Source organism: Drosophila persimilis, unplaced genomic scaffold, assembly GCF_003286085.1.
Source record: "Drosophila persimilis strain 14011-0111.01,24,50 unplaced genomic scaffold, DperRS2 tig00000766-arrow-arrow-pilon, whole genome shotgun sequence".
Taxonomy (NCBI): Eukaryota; Metazoa; Arthropoda; class Insecta; order Diptera; family Drosophilidae; genus Drosophila; species Drosophila persimilis.
Window position 1 is genome coordinate 720,836 of NW_020825350.1, and position 17,919 is coordinate 738,754.

The 17,919-nt window shown below is 46.7% G+C and overlaps 1 protein-coding gene across 1 annotated transcript; it reads left to right on the plus strand.

The window, feature by feature from the left end:
• Positions 1-4,443: 4,443 nt before the first annotated feature.
• On the plus strand, positions 4,444-6,767 carry LOC6600356 (trichohyalin). Its single transcript, XM_002025444.2, has 2 exons — positions 4,444-6,387; positions 6,443-6,767. The coding sequence occupies exons 1-2, from the start codon at positions 4,508-4,510 to the stop codon at positions 6,492-6,494; spliced, it is 1,932 nt and encodes a 643-aa protein (XP_002025480.1). The 5' UTR covers positions 4,444-4,507; the 3' UTR covers positions 6,495-6,767.
• Positions 6,768-17,919: the final 11,152 nt, after the last annotated feature.

The following is a 17,919-nucleotide window of genomic DNA, read 5'->3' on the forward strand; positions in this document are numbered from 1 at the left end:
CAAAAATTGAACCGATGCATCCATCTGGATGGAAAACAAACTAAGTTTCCATTAATAAAACAAGTGCTGTTTGCATTTTTCTACAATTACAGTATACACGTATGTTTTTGAAAATAGCGCGAATTATTATTAGCCAGGAATGTCATTGTGTGGCTATCTTATGGAATTAGTGGAAATGGGAAAATTGTAAAAGAAGGAAGAATTAAACTGTAGACTCTTTTCAAGCAAAGAAAGCTGCTTTTATAGCTAATTATGACCATTTGTTCGATATTGCACACGCAGATGCCATGTCGAAGATGCAAACTGAAGAGGACAAGAGATTTCTTGAACTGAAGCGCCAGAACCAAAGACCAAGGCATGTTGCTGGACAAGACACAGTCTCGGTGAAAAAAGCTCAACGAAAATCCGAGCGAAGGACCAAGTCCGAAGCAAAAGTCCCAAGACCAAGAGAAAAGAGGGTGCGACAGTCATTACAGAGATCGTTTCATTCAATGCCGATATTAAGAATATCATCATTAGCTGTTGAACCTCTAAATCTGGACTTTCAATTTGTATGCGAAATAATAATATATATATGTATTATTAAAGAAGTTGATCCGAATATTGCAAGCGTTTTTCTAAAAAAAATGCACTTGCATTGTGTGACGACAAAGTTACTTTCATGGAGGAACGAGAAATGATGGAGCAATATATTTCCCAAGGTTTTGTAGCTGAAGATTCTTCAGAATGCAAGTAATAAAGACTATCAAAATGCTCTAATGTGGTTGTGAACGTTGTGAGTTGCTGCGGACACCGCAACTCTACAGTTATACCCGATACTAAGTCAGTATGGCTCTCCTCCGGCAGACGCCGCTAATATTTAACGACACGACAAAGAGTGCGTGCGAGAGAGACAGAAAATCAGTCTGAGCGTGACGTCGGGCGCTGCGTAGCCAGTGCAAATTGATTTGTTCCCTTTGGCTATAAAAATTATCTGATCTGATAAAGATTCAGCAATCTGATAGATATGGTCATTATCTATAATTCTGCGTTTTTAGTTTTCTCGAATCTGCAATATTGTCGATGCAACAGACTTTCGTTCTTTGTGTGGGCGGAAGGGGGTGGGGCGAAATTTTGAGATATACGTTTTATAGTGACATCTTAAAGGAGTATGTGTACCAAATTTGGTTACTCTAGCCTTAATAGTCTCTGAGATTTGTGGATGCCTCAGATTTTCGTCCTTTGCGGGGGCGGAAGGGGGTGTGACGAAATTTTGACACAAAATGGTCAAGGTCCGATAAGACAGGAGTGTAGATACCAAATTTGGTTGCTCTGGCTCTTATAGGTTCTGAGATCCTTGAACTCATATTTTGCAATTGACAAAACCGACCATGAAACCTGTGTGTTAGAGTGAGACAGAGCGAGAAAGAGTGAAATTGTTTTCTTGATTCTGGCTATAATAATTATACGATCTGGTTCAGATTTTGCACTCTAGAAGATTTAATCATCTTCTACGATTCTGCGTTTTTAGTTTTCTCGTATCGTCGATACGTGGATGCCACAGATTTTCGCCCTTTGTGGGGGCGGAAGTGGGCGGGACAAAGTTTTGAAATATTTTTGTAGCAGTGACATATCACAGAAGTCTGGATCCAAAACATCGTTGCTCTGGCTCTTATAATCTTTGAGCACTAGGCGCTGAAGGGGACGGACAGACGGACGGACGGACAGACGGACAGACAGACATGGCTCAATCGACTCGGCTATTGATGCTGATCAAGAATATATATACTTTATAGGGTCGGAAACGATTCCTTCTGGACGTTACACACATCCATTTTCACCACAAATCTAATATACCCCAATACTCATTTTGAGTATCGGGTATAAAAATGCAATCCATCAGAGCATTATATAATAAAACTGCCATAGGAACCATTGGCCAAATACATTTCAACTTTGACTTCAAGTCGGCACCTCTAAACGTTGTCGAATCGGGCTTAAACTTTATATTTTATTGTTTTTTACTAAAACGAACATTTTTAGACCCTGAGTCCTTTGATTCCGGCCCTTTTTTGTTCGCCCATAATAATAAGCGCAAGCCTAATTTTACTGACATATTAATGTACCTACCATAAGATTATAAGGAAATACATGACTCATTTAAACTCAATGAAAGGGCCCAAAAATCCTAGGAGAAAAACTGTGAAACAAAATACATTTTTGCTATACCGTTTATAAGAAAAAGATATATGGTATGGTAATTCTAAGTTATTAAGTAAGTCCGTATTGTACTTTTTTTGAGGTCCATTCGGGAGTAGTTCGAGAACAAATCGGGATTTGCTTGCTATAGAAATGGGCTTGGTATAAATATTTTATGTTCTTATTTCGATTGTTTGTGACTTGGATATATTTTCTAAGTTGCAAACGAACTGAAGGTAAGTCCAAAACGTATCTAAAGTAATACCGAATGTACACGAAATGTCCTAAAACGGATAAATAACGTACCTGAAATGAGTTAAATCACTTAATATAGAGCCGGCGAAAATGGAGTCGAGATTGAGCGGTATGTTTAAGTTTTTCTGCAGTTAATCTTTGATCTTAAATAATCCTTCCTGCATGTACAAATGGGAAAGAGTTCTTTGAATCGCTCCTGAACGGGAGCTGTCCGGAGCCGTGGTGCTTCAATCGCAGGTTGAGTCCTCGCCCGAATCAAGCCCGAATTCTCGTTCACTCTCGATTTGATTCTCTGGTAGAGACAATGACAATGAGCATGCAATACAATAATTTGCTGGTTTTTTGCTTCGCCCTTTGCCTGAAAATATTTATTTGTGTGTGTGCGCACGTTTTCTTTCTTTTTAGCAGTGCAAAAGAAAAGCCGAATGTGATCATTATCATATACCAGAAACATGGAAAAAGAACTTGCTGATTTTAGCCCGCTATGATCGGACTCGGTTTTTGCGGACTCGGGCTGATTCGAATCTGACTGAAGGGCAGGATTCGGATAATAATCGAAAGCATTAAAGAGGCATGGATTCATGAAGGGCTCTAGTATACACTCTATTGGATATAACCATTTTGTTAAACTCTCGCCGCAAAACCAGCTCCCCCACGATATTCCAATATAAAAGAAAATTATTGTTGCAAATGTATTTTTTGATAATACGTATATTCGAGTACAATATTTTTGGATATTTAGATTATGCATACGGATGGATGGATAACTACCGATGGCTCGGGCGATCCCCACAAACAAAAATCATCGTCATCATATGTGCTTCTTGTATCGTGCATTTAGCAAAGGTTTACATACTTATATATTCAATATCGATTGATATCCGTTAGAGGTAAGAGTAGAAGTTGCATACATATATAGATATGGCTAGACGAGTAAGAGAAGAAGCTGCTCAAAACTTTCCGCTCTATGTTATGACAATACGATCCCAAACAACAGCAACATTTAACTGGCTAAGATAACAGTGATTATGGTTACACTATGTACTAAAATACAATTGGCCAATATGTAATCGATGAAACGGAAACAACTTTGTTTTAGTTAACAACTTATAGACACCTAACTAGCGATATTAGATGGGTTTCTTCAGCTGCACTGCCGAATGTCCGGTGTCCGGTGGAGAGTGCTGCGCCTCCAATCATGGGTCCAAGTCCAGGCGGCTGTCTCCAGATTTCTGTCCTTCCTTCGGCTCCGAGGCCAGCCGAAGCCTGGTGACCCACACAACCGCTCTCTACTCGTCAATCCAATCGACTGCCACCCACGCGAGAGGAGTCCTGGGTCTTTTATAGCCAGAGTGTTTGCTTGGTCACAGTTGCTCCGGCTGTACACAATTTTACGGCCAGATGCCCATCTAAGTACTGGATATATGGCCATTCATTGAGTTAGCTTCTTTGCCAGCCACATTGTTCATTGCGTTCTAATTTGATTTTGATTGAATTGAAGTTATCGCAATTGTGCACTCTGCAAAGCAGGAGCTGGGGTAGGAATGGATGTATAGATACAGCATTTGACGTCATGTTTGCTTGAAGACCACTATAGTCGTAGTAAATAGAATTTTATCTTTTCATGTATATGGTTTTGTGCCTCTACATAGCAGTCGTATCCACGACAAAGATGCCAGTGACGTCAGAAGCAATCGAAGGACTCGCAATTTCATTCATGAAAATTGGAACAGGAGCAACGCATTAGGCTCACTTGAGTGGAGTCCACGCGTCTGCGCCACACCGAAGTGTGGTGGCGCAGTGGTGCACATGTGCGATAAGCGAAATTCAATCAATCAAGAGAAAATTGAAGCTCATCGAGCAGGAAGTGTCGCATCAAATGCGTGGGCTTTGGTGCGGCCACGGGTTCCACACCAGTAGTGCCCAGCACACAGAGTCGAGGATGGTTTGCTATAAAAGCGGAGACCTTCTACTGGTGAATTCAGTCAAGTTCTGAAGACTGCTGGTGCAACAGCAACGAACCAACTCATCGATTAATATCCAGTACCTGAACCGAATCTCTGACCCATCTGCAATGGTAGTGCAAGCTAGGAGGTTGAGGCTAAGCGCCCTTTTCCTGCTGATCCAGCTTGGCTGCTTAAACTTGGCCCTTGCCAACAGCAGATATTTCTGCAGTGGAAGTGACCGTGATCCATCCGTCTGCAGCAGCCGCCAGTGGGATGCCCGAAGTCTGGGGGAATACGATGAGCGCCTGGTGTACAGACAAGCCCCGGAGCGCAGCGAGCAACACACCCAAAGGAGAGTCCCTGTGCAGTCCGCGGCCCGTGACGATCGTCGGGACGAGCGGCGCGAAGAGACGAAAGTCCGGTTGGAGGCTGACCGAGAGAGTCTCTCGCGAGTCTTGCGGCAGGAGGTGCCCTTCATCAATCGGGAATCGAAACGAGTGGAGGATAGGACCCGGGATGTTCGAGAACTAGTTGAAAGCCAGAAGCGTGAGGTTCGTGAGGAAAGGGCAGTGCGGCAGGAGGAACGTGAACGGTCGGTAGAACGAGAAGTTTCCAGACGCGATCACCGTGCGGAACGCGATCGCGCCGAAGGAAGGCGATTGGATGCATCTAACGAGAGACAAGATCGAGTCAGCTCTAGAAATGTAGAACGAGAGGTTTTAAGACGTGAAGATTCATCCGATAGCCGTCGCGATGCACGAGCTACCCGGGAGACCCTCCAACGGACAGATATAGATGACTTACGGCGAGTTGAACGACAAAACTCACGAAGAATTAATCGGGAATCAGCACAGCGAGTAAACCGTGAATCCCAGCGTCTTGTGGAACGAGACGATCTTCGAAGTTCGGAACAAGACTTAGCAAGGCTTCAGGAGCGAGAGTCTAATGAGCGTGATTTAGATAGGCGCTTCAAATTAAGCGGAGAGGAAAAAATAGTGGAGCGACGTGAGAAACAAGAGCTTTCACGAAGATCGGAACGTGACATGTCAAAACTTGGAGAACGCGAGGAGCGCGAGAGAGTCGATGTCAAACGCCAGGATACACGAGAGGACATGCGACTAGCGGAACGACATGAATCCCGACGAGTTCAGGTGCAGCGCGAAGAAGTCCGAAGTGAAGAACGAGAGGTATCTAGACGTGAAGACCGTGAAAACAGTCGCAGGGAGAACACACGGCGGGAGGAACGTGATGACATGCGTCGAGGGGTGCGGGAATCTTCCCGTCGAGTGGAGCGCGAAGAATTGCGTCAATCTAAAACAGATGAACGGGGCTTCCGAGCTAATGAAAGGCGAAGCATTGATCGAAGGGTAGAAACTGTTGACAGGGAGAGCAGGCGTCAGGTGGAAAGGGAAGACCTGCGTCTTATCGAACGAGATGTATCTCGTGGTCTGGAACGAGCCGTTCTCCGACAGGACGATCACGACTATTCAAGGCGTGAAGAGCGTGAGCGAGTTGATGCTAGCCGATTGGCTGGTCATAGGGACGAGCGCGGAATAGATCGTGAAAACTTTCGACGAGTGGAACGAGGCGATTTTCGACGGGTCCAACATGACTCGTCAATACGTGAAGAACGTGAGCATCGCGAAGACCGCGAGGAAGCTCGTGACCATTCTGCAATTCGACGATTGGATAGTCGCAGGGACGAACAACGTGTGGACCGCGATGAAGTCCGTAGAGAGGAAAATGAGCGGAATGATATGCGACGCGTGGATGGAAGTGATTTGGCTCGAGCAGAGCGGGATCTCTCCAGACGTGAGGCTGGTGAACGATTAGATCGTCGTGAGGTTCGTGAGTCCGTACGACGTGAGCAGCCTCTGTCCAGCCAACAAGGGACCAAGGGCTGGTTGAGCTGCGGCAAGCGCGAGCTGCTGATGACCGGTCAGATCCTGCTGATGGCCGCGCTCTACAAAAAGTCGACCGTCAATGGCAAGGGACTCTCTGGTGTAGGGTAAGTGTTTGCTTCTGCCTGTTTTAGAGCTGGACTAATCAACTTCTATCTCCAGGAATGCTCTGGGTGAACAGATTCAGGGATATCTCCACATGATCGGTTGCTAATCCTACTAACGAACCTAACCTACCACAAGCCCCAGCAGCCTCACCCGATACGGACCAAGAACATGCACAAAGGACAAAGCACCGAACCCCAGAGCGCGACGAGCCCCAAAGCCGAGACTAGACGGGCTAGGACAAGACAGGGCATTCCCATGGTGGAGCCGTGTCTCCCCCACATGCATTGTACAATTTAATCCAACTGTTACTGTAACTAACCCACAAGCATAACGAAAATATAAGGGATACTCAGTTGAGCATCTGCATCTGCATAGCAAGCACGGCAGGAGCTTCGATTCCTGGTTGGGTTGCGGTTACCCCTGCATAGCTTGGCATAATTGGAGCATTCGAGTGTGTCCGGACGTGCGTCCGTGTGTGCATGGACATGGACACCGCAACTGTCCACTCGAATTCTCCTGAACCGGGCATCCTTTGGACGGGCCGGGAGGGGCCGGTTCGCTGCAATCGAATGCAACCCACATGCCTCGAGAGCACACTCTACCCTGAGCAGCACAAAGCTGAAAGCCAAAATTATTTTTGCGATTTTCCATGCCGTTTGCCTTCATCCTAGTGGCTCCTTTGTCCTCTTTTGGCCCCTCTCAGATAAGTGTGTGTGTGTATCGGGGCTGATAAATTTCGCACATATTAGATGTTGGTCTGGTATATTCATCTTTTCGGGTTTCAAGAGATTTCCCTGGGTGGGGCGGCGGGCTGGAGGCTGGCAACAGCCCAGCAATGGCTCGGCAACCGACAAGCAGCCAGTAAGCCATCCTTAATCAGTGAAACCAACACAAATTTTGCACAATTTTCATCTTTTGGGGATTATTTCAACTGTGTGTGTGGCTCTGAGTGGAAGGATGTGTGCTCTCCGAACAGAAGCCTTCTATTCAGATATGGGCTGGCCTTGTTTCCACTCACTCTGGTAAATATAAATACGAGCTCTGCATGGGAGGTGGGAGTGCTCCTCCAAATTGTTGGGTGTATAGCACACTTAGTGTTTTGTGTATTGGACCTGCAATCTATGGAAGCTTGAGAGACGGGAGTTGCGGATACCCCACTTTGGGCTTGAAGATGGTCCAATGCGGATGAAACTGATGAAGATCTGTTGGGGGTGATGGCCATCAATCAGCCACATACTCGTACATCTATGGAATTATTCCATAATGCTTCCAATCAGGCAGTTGTTGATGTTTTGTATTTACCTGTGGATTATTTTGGTGCTAGATATCAGTAGATAAAGCCTCTAATGACGTAGAGCGATTTCTTCGGTCTGGTTTTGGATATCCTCTAGGTAGTCAATGCTGCGCTTCTGCATCTTCAGAGTAAGGCTTTTTCAGAATTTATTTAAAGGGATTCCCATAAAGGATTTAAACCCAGTGCGATTTCTTTATTGCCTCTCTCTTGCTGTTTTTTATTTTTTTTTTGTGAATCGGAAGTGGGAAATATCAATATACACTGTCTCGCCCACACACACACACCCAGAAAGGAACTGTGGCTGAGGCAAGTTGTGTGATATGGAAGTGCCACAAAAGAGCAATAAACCAAACAAGAAAACATCATAAAAAATTGAGTTTTCAATATTTATACGAATTAAATAATTCACGCGCATGGGCCAGGTCCAAGTCGAGGACCAGAATCAGACCCAGGCCCACGTACAGAGATGCAGACGCACACACACAGACACAGATACCGTTACTGGTACAGATGTACAGAGACTGGGGCTAGACCAAACAAGAAGCTCGCACTGGGGGACACGCCAATTCTCTCCTTGGGAGTGGAGCTGGGGACTGTGGCCCGCACTACGCCATAGGAGAAGGGAGGGAGCATAGAGCTCTCTGGGCCGGGCATTTTACGAGTATTTGAGGTTTATTTTATGCTCCCGCACACTCCCGAATGCAAAACAACATAAATTCTGTGTCAGAAATCATAAATTTCAATAAAATAAAAGCAGCGAAGCGCCAAATAAATACGGGGGGAGGGCAGAATGTAGGGTCTGGCTATGGGGGCTCGAAAGGGTAGGGTAGGGGTAGGTTCCACGCTTCAGTTGGTTAAGTAAAAGCAACAGCCAAGTGCAAAATATATTTCCTTAAAACAGAAAAGCAACCGCGAAAAAAGCCCAAGCTTTATATACTCTTACACTAAGCTCCAGAAAAGAAATATAATAGATATATTTATTATAGACATGTACATATAAATAGACAGGTGCACGTATAAATTGATTATAGATATATGTATGTATATCTCTCCCACCGATATGAGTTAAAGATCCCGCGACGACACGACCCAAAACTTTTTGTATAGTATGATAAAAAGATGAAGATATATTATACCTACTGTACCTACTTTTTAACATTTCGGTCGGGTAATCTTCAAAAAGCAAGTGTATTTTCCCCAAAGACTTTTTATGCGACAGCTAATAACCAGCCAAGAATTTACCTACATATGAGACTTACATATATTGAAACTGATCAAGAGAATATGTACATAAGTATATTAAAGATTGCATCTACAGGGTACGAAATGATTCCTTATGTGCGTTTCAACAGCTGATTAAAATGGCAACACTCTCTGCAAATATGTACAAAAAGGAAAGGCAAAGACAAAAAAGAAAGCAGGGAAACTCCTTTTTCAATGAGTGTGTGTGTGTGTGTGTATTTTGCATAATTTAATGGATGCTAGAGGGCAGAGGGCAGCAAGGGGCACTGGAGGGGACTGGAGAGACTGAGTCTGGGAAACGGGGGTACAGAAGCCCCTCCATAAAGTGGCCGCCAGGCTGCCGCAGGATGCTTTCTATCAAGTCAAGGTAACGGCCGAAACTTGCCAAATATTTCATGAGGCAACGCGGCAAATGTGTTGCACACAGCTCAGCGGGGTGGGCTGATGGAAGGGAGTGACTGGTGGCTGGTGACTGGTGGCTGGTGGGCAGTGGGTCCTGGTGCTGCTGCTGGGAAAGCCAAATGGTTTTTCTTTTCGTGTTGCCATTTGCCAGCAATTTTATAAATTATCAATTTCGCTCGTTCAACGGCAAAAGGCAGAAAAGCATAAAGGCAAAAATGAGGAAAAAAGTAACTGAAGAAAGAAGAGAAAAGAGAGTCAGAGAGGAGAGGGTAGGGGAGGATGGGTGGCGTCGCACAAAATAAATAAATGCAATAAGTTAAGGCAAATGAAAAATTGTGAAATTGGGAAAAATTGGAAAACCGCAGAAAATTGCAATTCTCCAGCGAATCGAATCGCAAAATCCTCCACAAGTTGCCATTAAATGTCGATTGAGGGGCTGCAACTTGCAATAGAAGGGTGGTGTGGGGTGGTTTGCTGCGCTGTGCTGTGCTGTGGGGGCCCAAGGGTGTCCTACCCTGTCCCAAAGAGAAATGTGCAGTTAAATAAAAATCAAAGCGGTTTACGCTATCAGCAAACGATTGCCGCTCCGCTCCCACCATCGGATCGCAGAAGTTGCGCTGACAGAATCAGGCTGCCTCCCACCGTGGTCCCCCAGTCACCCATGCCCCCACTTGTGGCATCTGCATTTGGTGGCAGAGTAGAGCAAAAGCGATATTGGTTTATGCAACAGACTTTTATGGGTGCACATCAGAGCTGAACAGGAGACAGGCGACAGGCGACGGTCGACAGACTGGCGACAGACGGCCAGAAGAGGAGCAGGAGTCGAGTGAAGTAAGGCGAGCATTTGGCAATGCCAAACTTTGACAGAGCAACATTTTGCAATGGAAAATCCATCCAGGTTGAAGCTGCCACAGAGTGGGGCACGGTATACGAGTACGTATTTGGGTCGTACCGTGGGTCGCACTGGTGGCAAGCATCAATCGCAGTTGTGCAAATAAATTTGCTGTTCACGTACATGAAAGCCGCTTGCACAAGCCTGCAATCATCCTCAAATATTGCCGCAGTTCGCCCGGATTCCATTTCCAGATCCATTTATACACTCGAAACTATTCCATCATGGTTTCTGAAACTAGTTTGGACCATATGAAATCTCATAATACATTATAGTATGTGTCCATAAATACATATATATAAAATTATATTTATAATTTCTATCTTCTTGTACAAATATTATACTATTTAGATAGCATCTTTGTTGTGTTGTTAGTAATTACGAGTATAGAAGGGTTAATTGATTTCCAAGCTAGATGTTAAGATTATTCTTAAATTTAAAGCACTGTACCACAAAAATATTTTCTCCTCGTGCAGCACTTTCTCTTGGTTGAATTGAAAGGCAACCGCATGTCAGATTTGGATAGGCATAGAGTTCCATCCTACCGCTCCCTCTCCCTCCCCGCCCTTCCCTCATTTCACCTGCTCTATGGCCACAGTTCCAATGATGACATTTGCTGGGAGTAGACACAGACCCGACCAGCCAAATCTCAACCTTAACCTCAGCCCCATCTTTTTGCCATCTGCCAACCCTTTCGCCCATTTCCAGCTGAGTTTTATGGGATTTTAGATATTTATAGATTGCAATCTCTACCGCTGTCTTCCCCTCTTCCCCTCTTTCTGTCTCTCTCTCTCTCTCTCTAAATCTGTCTCCCAAAGTTTCATTGGGGGGACAGTCGAAAGTGGCTGCCGAATGCCACCGAAATGGATCCTCCAGGGTGGAGAGGTGTTTCCTCTGCTGCCGTTGGCGCTGCCCAGCGGAGCATAAAAAATTGCTGCACTCAGAGCCGGCACTCTGGCAATGGATGGGGCGTGGATGAAAGCAAGCGAAAGGGACGACCAGCAGGGGGCCCAGCGGGAGATGGGCCAGGGCTCGAGCGAAGCGAGTGTGGGGCACCCTAAACGATAGAAGGCAAAGTCAATTTAGTGAAAATGCGAGGAACCAAGTGAAATGTCATAGCCAAGCTGAATGCTCCTGCTCCTAGCACTACCGTGCCATGCTGTACACCCCCCATACCTCCCCAAAAACGTACATATATCTTCCTATCACACAGCGAACAGCTGTCATTGTCAGTGGGCCACATGCCTGGGATGCTGTCCTGCTCCACGCTCTGGCGGCTGCCAAACCAAGATGTTGGCCAAGTTGCACTTTTGCCTGGAAAAATAATTCCTCTTCGCCTCAGCTAGGACAACACACACTCGTAGGAGTACACAAACTTGAAGCTGCACGGCTCTGTTTGTCTTGGTGTTTGTGCCGCCTGCCATCGAACCAAAGGAAGGACTCGACCAAGTCATTCCCCACTTAGCTTTGACTTTGACACTTTTCGATACAGGAGTTTGCAGACGAGACTCTGAAGAGAATCGAGCAAGCAACAAATGATGGTGGAGCGCACACTTCTATCAGCGATTATGGCTCCCGTCCCGCCTTTGGCTCTGTTTGCATGCCAGGGTTTGCAGGACGCGGCTTGCAGGACGCGGAGAGCGCATATCCTGCAGCTTCTGTTCTCTGTCCAGCGCGTGACTGGTCGGCTCTGCTGCACTGCCACGCCCACTTTACATACATGGGCAGGCGGACAGTGACGAGGATTCAATTTGAAATGCACAAACAGCAAACAAACTGGAATTTGGAAGCGGCTACGTGACCTGGGAGTGTAATATTACCCGTAGAACGGGCAGAGGAATATCAGCGCAGAACGGATAGTGGGCCAACAGACGAAATGGGATTATCTGAGCAGGCTCCGAATAGATGGGCTGAGGTATGGGCTGTGGAGCAGCCAAAGTGCACCAGTTAGTGCTCCCGGAAAGGGCTTACCAATGGCTACCAAGGGCTAACTTTATCCGGAACTACGAAAACGAAATAATGTTTTACTTAACCCATTCTCTTGTACACTCTTGAACGTATCTTTTCTTAGAACTGAACTGTCCTTGTCCCTTGTTCCTGTCAATGTCCTTCCATCTTTCACCTAACCGTTAACTTATAAGCCACTCGTAGGCCTTTTTACACCTACACCAATCTGAGTGCTGCTTTTTGGAGCAACCCAAATTCAGTGCACTCTGTTGATCAAACTTAAAGTTAATCCCAGTACCTACCAATATTTTGCTTGGATTGAGCACCAACTCCGTCTTAGTCTCAGCTTAATGTTAAGTGCAATTGTAGCTGGTACGAGTATGTAGTAAAATGTTACGTTTAATCCTGTATCAGTGTATTTCCTGCCTTCATGCAAAATATAAATCCTTAAGCTTTGCTACAATAATGAACCTAAAACCGATTCGGCAGCTATTAGATTATAATCAATACACAAATAAATAATAAATTATAATTGCAAAAGTTAAAGATTAAAAGTGAAAAGTTAAATGTTTCTTGATATGAGTTGCGTTGAATAAACTTGTGAGGGCAAACTCCTCGTTCGAATCATTCTTAATCGTTCTTTCAAATCATCCTGAAACCACTGAGGACCTGTTTACACGCATACATTTAAATGAGCTGCTGGGAGGGGCTCAAAACACGCAGTCCAAAATCTGCAAGGAACAAAATCGCTCGATTTTACTCATTGCTTTTTACTTATTTAAAATCAACAAAGAACATATCTACAAACATACATATGTGCTCGTGCATCAGTGCTAAACGAGTTTATTCGGGTGATTTTCATGTATGAGCGTTTTTGCAAACACCCAAAGCCGATATCAGATTCAAATCCTTTTGTAGTATGAATCATTGCGAAAACTGAAGAGCAAGGCGCATTGTCCATAAGAATGGCTTTCGTAGGCTATCATCTGTCCAATTATATATTTCGCTTTGTCGGAAATGTGTGTGGCGGTTCGCTTTCGGATGCAAAACTTCTCTGAAGGATGGGGGATTCTTCTGCATGTTTCTTCGATATCCTGTCCTTCATATGAGCGTCCCCATCGAATGGGCTCCCATCGAGTAATCCACTTCAGAGAGTTTACCGGTTTACTGGTCCACCTATAGGGAAACCTTTGGGGAAGGTTTACGATCCGTGGAAACAGCCACAGCTGCATGGACGAGTGGGTGCAGGCAGAAACAGAGCGAGTGCGAGGGCGCTATGTCAATGGCAATTTATGCGGCTAGTGGACCGTGGACCGAGGGCCGACTTCGGATGGTCGGATGGCAAATAAAAAGGTGTTGATGGACTGCGACATGGCTGCACAAATTGTATCGACACCACTCTGGAATATGGCCAGGCGGAGCATGAGGAATCCCCAGATCCAATCCAATCCCGTCCAATCCCATACCGTCCCACACAATCCCGTTCTGACGCGTTGCAGTTGAAGCTAATTAAACGCGAAAATTGCAGGGGGTGAAGCAAAATTGTTGCCAATTTGACAGCAGCTGGAGTGGGTGGGGTGGGTTGGTGTGTGGCGCTACGGGTTTGGGGTAGGACAGGGTCGGGGCGTGGGCGTGGGCGTGGGCGTGGCGCTGCCTCCAGGGTGCCCATTAGGGCAGATTGCGCTGAACTGGTCGGTTGAATGTTGCTGTTGGTCGATTGCTGATGACGTTTTGTATTCGATTTTATTTCCAATTGGTTTTCAGTTCGAGCGGCAGCAGAAATTTAATTGAATATGGCAGCGGAGGAACAAACGCATTTGAAGGATCTCAGTGGATGCGGATGAAATCGAAACCTAACATAACCCAGAAACAATCCACTCCCACTCCCACTGCCACTCCCAGCACCCGACTCCCATCGCAATCCAAACCCAAACGCCGTTGGGTTGGCCATAGTGGAGCTCGCATTAGAATGGAAAATAATTGTAGCTGGCGTCATTTCAATTAGGTCCGTTGTATGAATTTGCTAATGTAACGCTAGTTCCCTACCCGCCACCATCCTATCATCCCCTATCAGCCCCTCCACTCAACCAGCTCACTTCTGCCCCCCAATTTGTTGCTAATTGTATGGCAGTTACACTAAGAGAAATGACAGGGGCCAAAGTGTTTCCTTGGGGAAACGTTTATTCTCTCTCTGTCCGTTCTTTTTGTAGCAGTGCATGCCCATGGCCAATGCCGAAATTGAGTGGCCACAACGGACATCCACCTCAGCTGTGCCACCCCTCTGTCCGGCAGCCCCCCCAGTGGCCAGTTGCCAGTTGCCAGTTGCCAGCTTGCAGCTTCCAGTCGCCAGCTCATTCCCAGCGACGTTTTCCGTGCAATTTGCCAACTGCACTCCAGGGATGCATTTTGCTGACCAACTGATGTTGCTCTGCAGCCTCAGGGAAGGGAGGAGGGGCTGGCGGGAGTACCGGGTGGGCTGTCGGCCTAAACATCGAACTCCATTCCCAGAAAAGTTTCACTCGCATTCGCATTGGCAGCTAATGGCAAAAGATGAGCAAATATGCTTGGCCATAAATCAAGTTCTTCGAGCCATGCCCTTGTCACTTTTCCACGGCTTCTACCCCCCATTCCCTATACCCACAAATCAGTCACTGTCTACCTCAATTCTTGGCAAATCCTTAGCGGATTCAGCGACTTCATTTCAGCGCCATTAGCCAGCCTGAAGCCAGCGGCCAGCCACGAGTGCGAGTATATGTATCATTCCATTCCTAAATAGCCATAACTTCTGTGGAATCGGCTCGAAATTGATAATTGATCTGGCCATTATGATGTTCCGCATCCACCTTCGCATCTCCCACAGTTCCAGTTCCAGCAGTTGTCCACTTCCGGCAAATGAAAGCTAATCGCTAATGGGATGCTCGTAAAGACAGGTCAGGTCTAGCGAAGGAGTCCGATTTGGAAACGAAACTGCACACGTGACCCCTCTGGTTTTCGCTTTAGACGATGTTGTGCTTTTGTTTAACTTAGGAGCGTTGGACGGGTGGTGTCAGAGGGGGTGGGAGAGGGGGAGGCAATCATTGTCGATTTGCCACAAACAAAAACTCAAAGCAAACGAAGCTAAGGAATTTGTGTCTCGTCTTCGCCTCGGCCAAACCATTTTTGCGGCGAATTCAGGAAAGCTCTGCTGAGCAGAGCCTCCCCTCGGCAGCGGATACGGATACGGAAACGGAAACGGTGCGAGAGTAGGGCACATCGCCGATGGGCGCACCGTACTCGTACTAGGTCCAGTTCCCGTTGAGTTTGAACAATGGGGTTGCGCTTGGGCCTCAGTGTGGCTTTGGGCTTGGGTTTCGGGTCTGGAGTTTAGGGCTTGGGATTTGGGGCTTGAGGCTCAGCTTGAGTGCTCGCCTCGCCTCGCATCGGCTTTGGCTTCGGTTTCGGGCTTGGTCTCGTCCTGAGCTATGTCAGAAGTTGGCAGCGTTTACTTTATTGTGCTTAACACTTTTCGCTTTGCCAGACGCAGCACCGCCGCCGACGACGCCGCCCCCGCCCCTGTCCGTTGCCATGCCACCATCCTACTGGTGTTGCAAAGTTGTGCGGCACGGCACGCTGATGTATGCTCATATAACTTTGCCACTAACGAGACTCATGAGCTGCATAATAATGAGCCAAAGTCGAGAGTCCTGCCGGGCCCCTGCTAGCTTCCTGCCTGCCACTATTTGGGGCTTGTAATCCTGCAGGCTCAGGCTTCCTCCTCTTCTCTAAGTTCTTGTGTGGCTGCATTCATTTCGCATTTATCGACTAAATATGCCGGCCATCAATCAGTCAGCCTCTGCTTCTGCTTCTGCGTCTGCTTCTGCGTCTCTGCGTCTCTGCCTCTGTTCCTGTTTCTGTTTCTGCCTCTTCCCCATACCGCATTCGAACCTGAGGTTTATGGCCTGGCTATGAATGAAGTCCGTACGATTAATCAGCCAACTGATTTCCCAAACAAGACGAACAACAATGCAAGTAAATGCGGGCCAATTATTCATATTTCCTTCCCCAGAGCTACTCTCAGCACTGGGAGAAAATACCTCAACGACATCGACAACGTAGCTGAAATCCTTACTCAGCAAAATGAACCGAGTTCATTTAACGAGTTCATTTTAGGAATAAATTGTAGAAAATATTTCGGTCTTAGATGAGAATTCAATAATAAAAGTAACAACTGTGTGCCAGTGCATTGTCAATTCCTCTTCCATCTCCATCACAGATATTCACCTGTGAATACAAGACGGCTCGAGGGTGGTTCGAACGGAGCTTCGAGGAGGGTTGGAATTTATGAACTTGTCCTGCCAAATGATTTTCTTGGATTAAGATTTACATTCGCATAAGCTCAGGGCTAGTCGGTGCATACACGTATATATCCGTATATGTACGTATACATTCCTGATCTGTAGCCACATCAAAGTACTCTCGACTCGAATTGGGGGCAGGATGGCGATATGGGCCAGGGAGAAAGCGTGTTGGTCGGGAGGAGCCTATTCTGGCCATCGTCTTTTCAATTAGCCTGATGCAAAACAGTTCCACCAGTACTGTACTTCCTGCCTCCTAAGTATCCCTCGCCAACTTCCTACTCCCTCTGACACCCTCCCGTTTCTGCCACAAGAAGTTGGGGGCCCCTGACCATTGCGTTGCAAGTGCAAATTAGTCGAGAGTGCCAACAAATTTAACGAGCAAATTTACACTCAGCGAGCAGCAACAGAAAGGGAGCTCAAGGGGTCTCAAGGGGGGCGCAAGGGTGGGCTCAGAAGGGCAAAGAGGGGGTAGTTGGACACAGGAAAGCAGAGTAGAGGGGTATTGTACGCGGAGCCATGACCCGAGTGCATGTCCGTACCCCGATCAGCACGGCCGGACTCTGGGGCACGGCTCTGAGCTGAGCACGCTGAGCTCCGGCTCTTGCTCCGACTTCTGCTACGGGCTGTTGCTGAGGCAAGTTGCAAATTTTCCTTTTTTCCCATCTCTATGTACTCTCTGTATCTGTGTCTGTCTCTCTCTGTGTGTGTGTGTGTGTGTGTTTTAATTTAAGGAACACAGCGCCACAATTGCCCAAAAAGAGAGAAAGGGAGGACGAAAAAAGTGAAAAGCCTCGTGGCAGGGCGAACCTTTCAGCTCTTTCCAGCCACAGCCCCAGCCCCAGCCCCAGCCCCAGCCCCAGCTCCAGCCTCAGTCCCAGCCGTAACCCCATTCCGATTCCAGCTCCTTGCTTGGCATCTCTGTTTCTTATTACACTGGGGCGTTGGCCACTTTATGGCGCACATGGACTGCATGGACTGTCCATGGTTGACCCTGACTCGCCTGTTACTGCTGCTGCTACTGCTGCTCCGGATCAGGAAAGCATTTCTTTTTCTTGGTGGGGGACACGTGTGTTTGTCGTTGGAAATTGAATCAAAAAATTGAATACAGTGACCGGCTTGGATGGATCGTACTGGAGGGAGAAGACGACGGAAGAGAACGAGGACGGCAACCTGTCGGGGCCGGGCTCAGGCCCCATCCGTCCCATAGCATCCCATTACGGTGCCAAAGCTGTGAACCCATGTCAACTTTAATTGAATTTGATAGAACGGATATTTAGCAAGGCTGCGCACCATTTACACCATTAGCCAAGGCTCGGCTCTGCGAGGGAGCCCGGGAAACTTCATCAGGCCAAAGGTCTCCCCTCATCTTCCGGCTCACCTTTACCCCGAGTCCCTCTCAAATTTGTAAATTATTCCC

What these genes read in the sequence shown, in the direction of transcription:
- LOC6600356 (XM_002025444.2), top strand. Translation starts at nt 4,508, where the DNA reads ATGGTAGTGCAAGCTAGGAGGTTGAGGCTAAGCGCCCTTTTCCTGCTG. An exon ending in AAGGGACTCTCTGGTGTAGG is followed by an intron (nt 6,388 to 6,442) that starts GTAAGTGTTTGC and finishes TTCTATCTCCAG; the next exon opens with GAATGCTCTGGGTGAACAGA.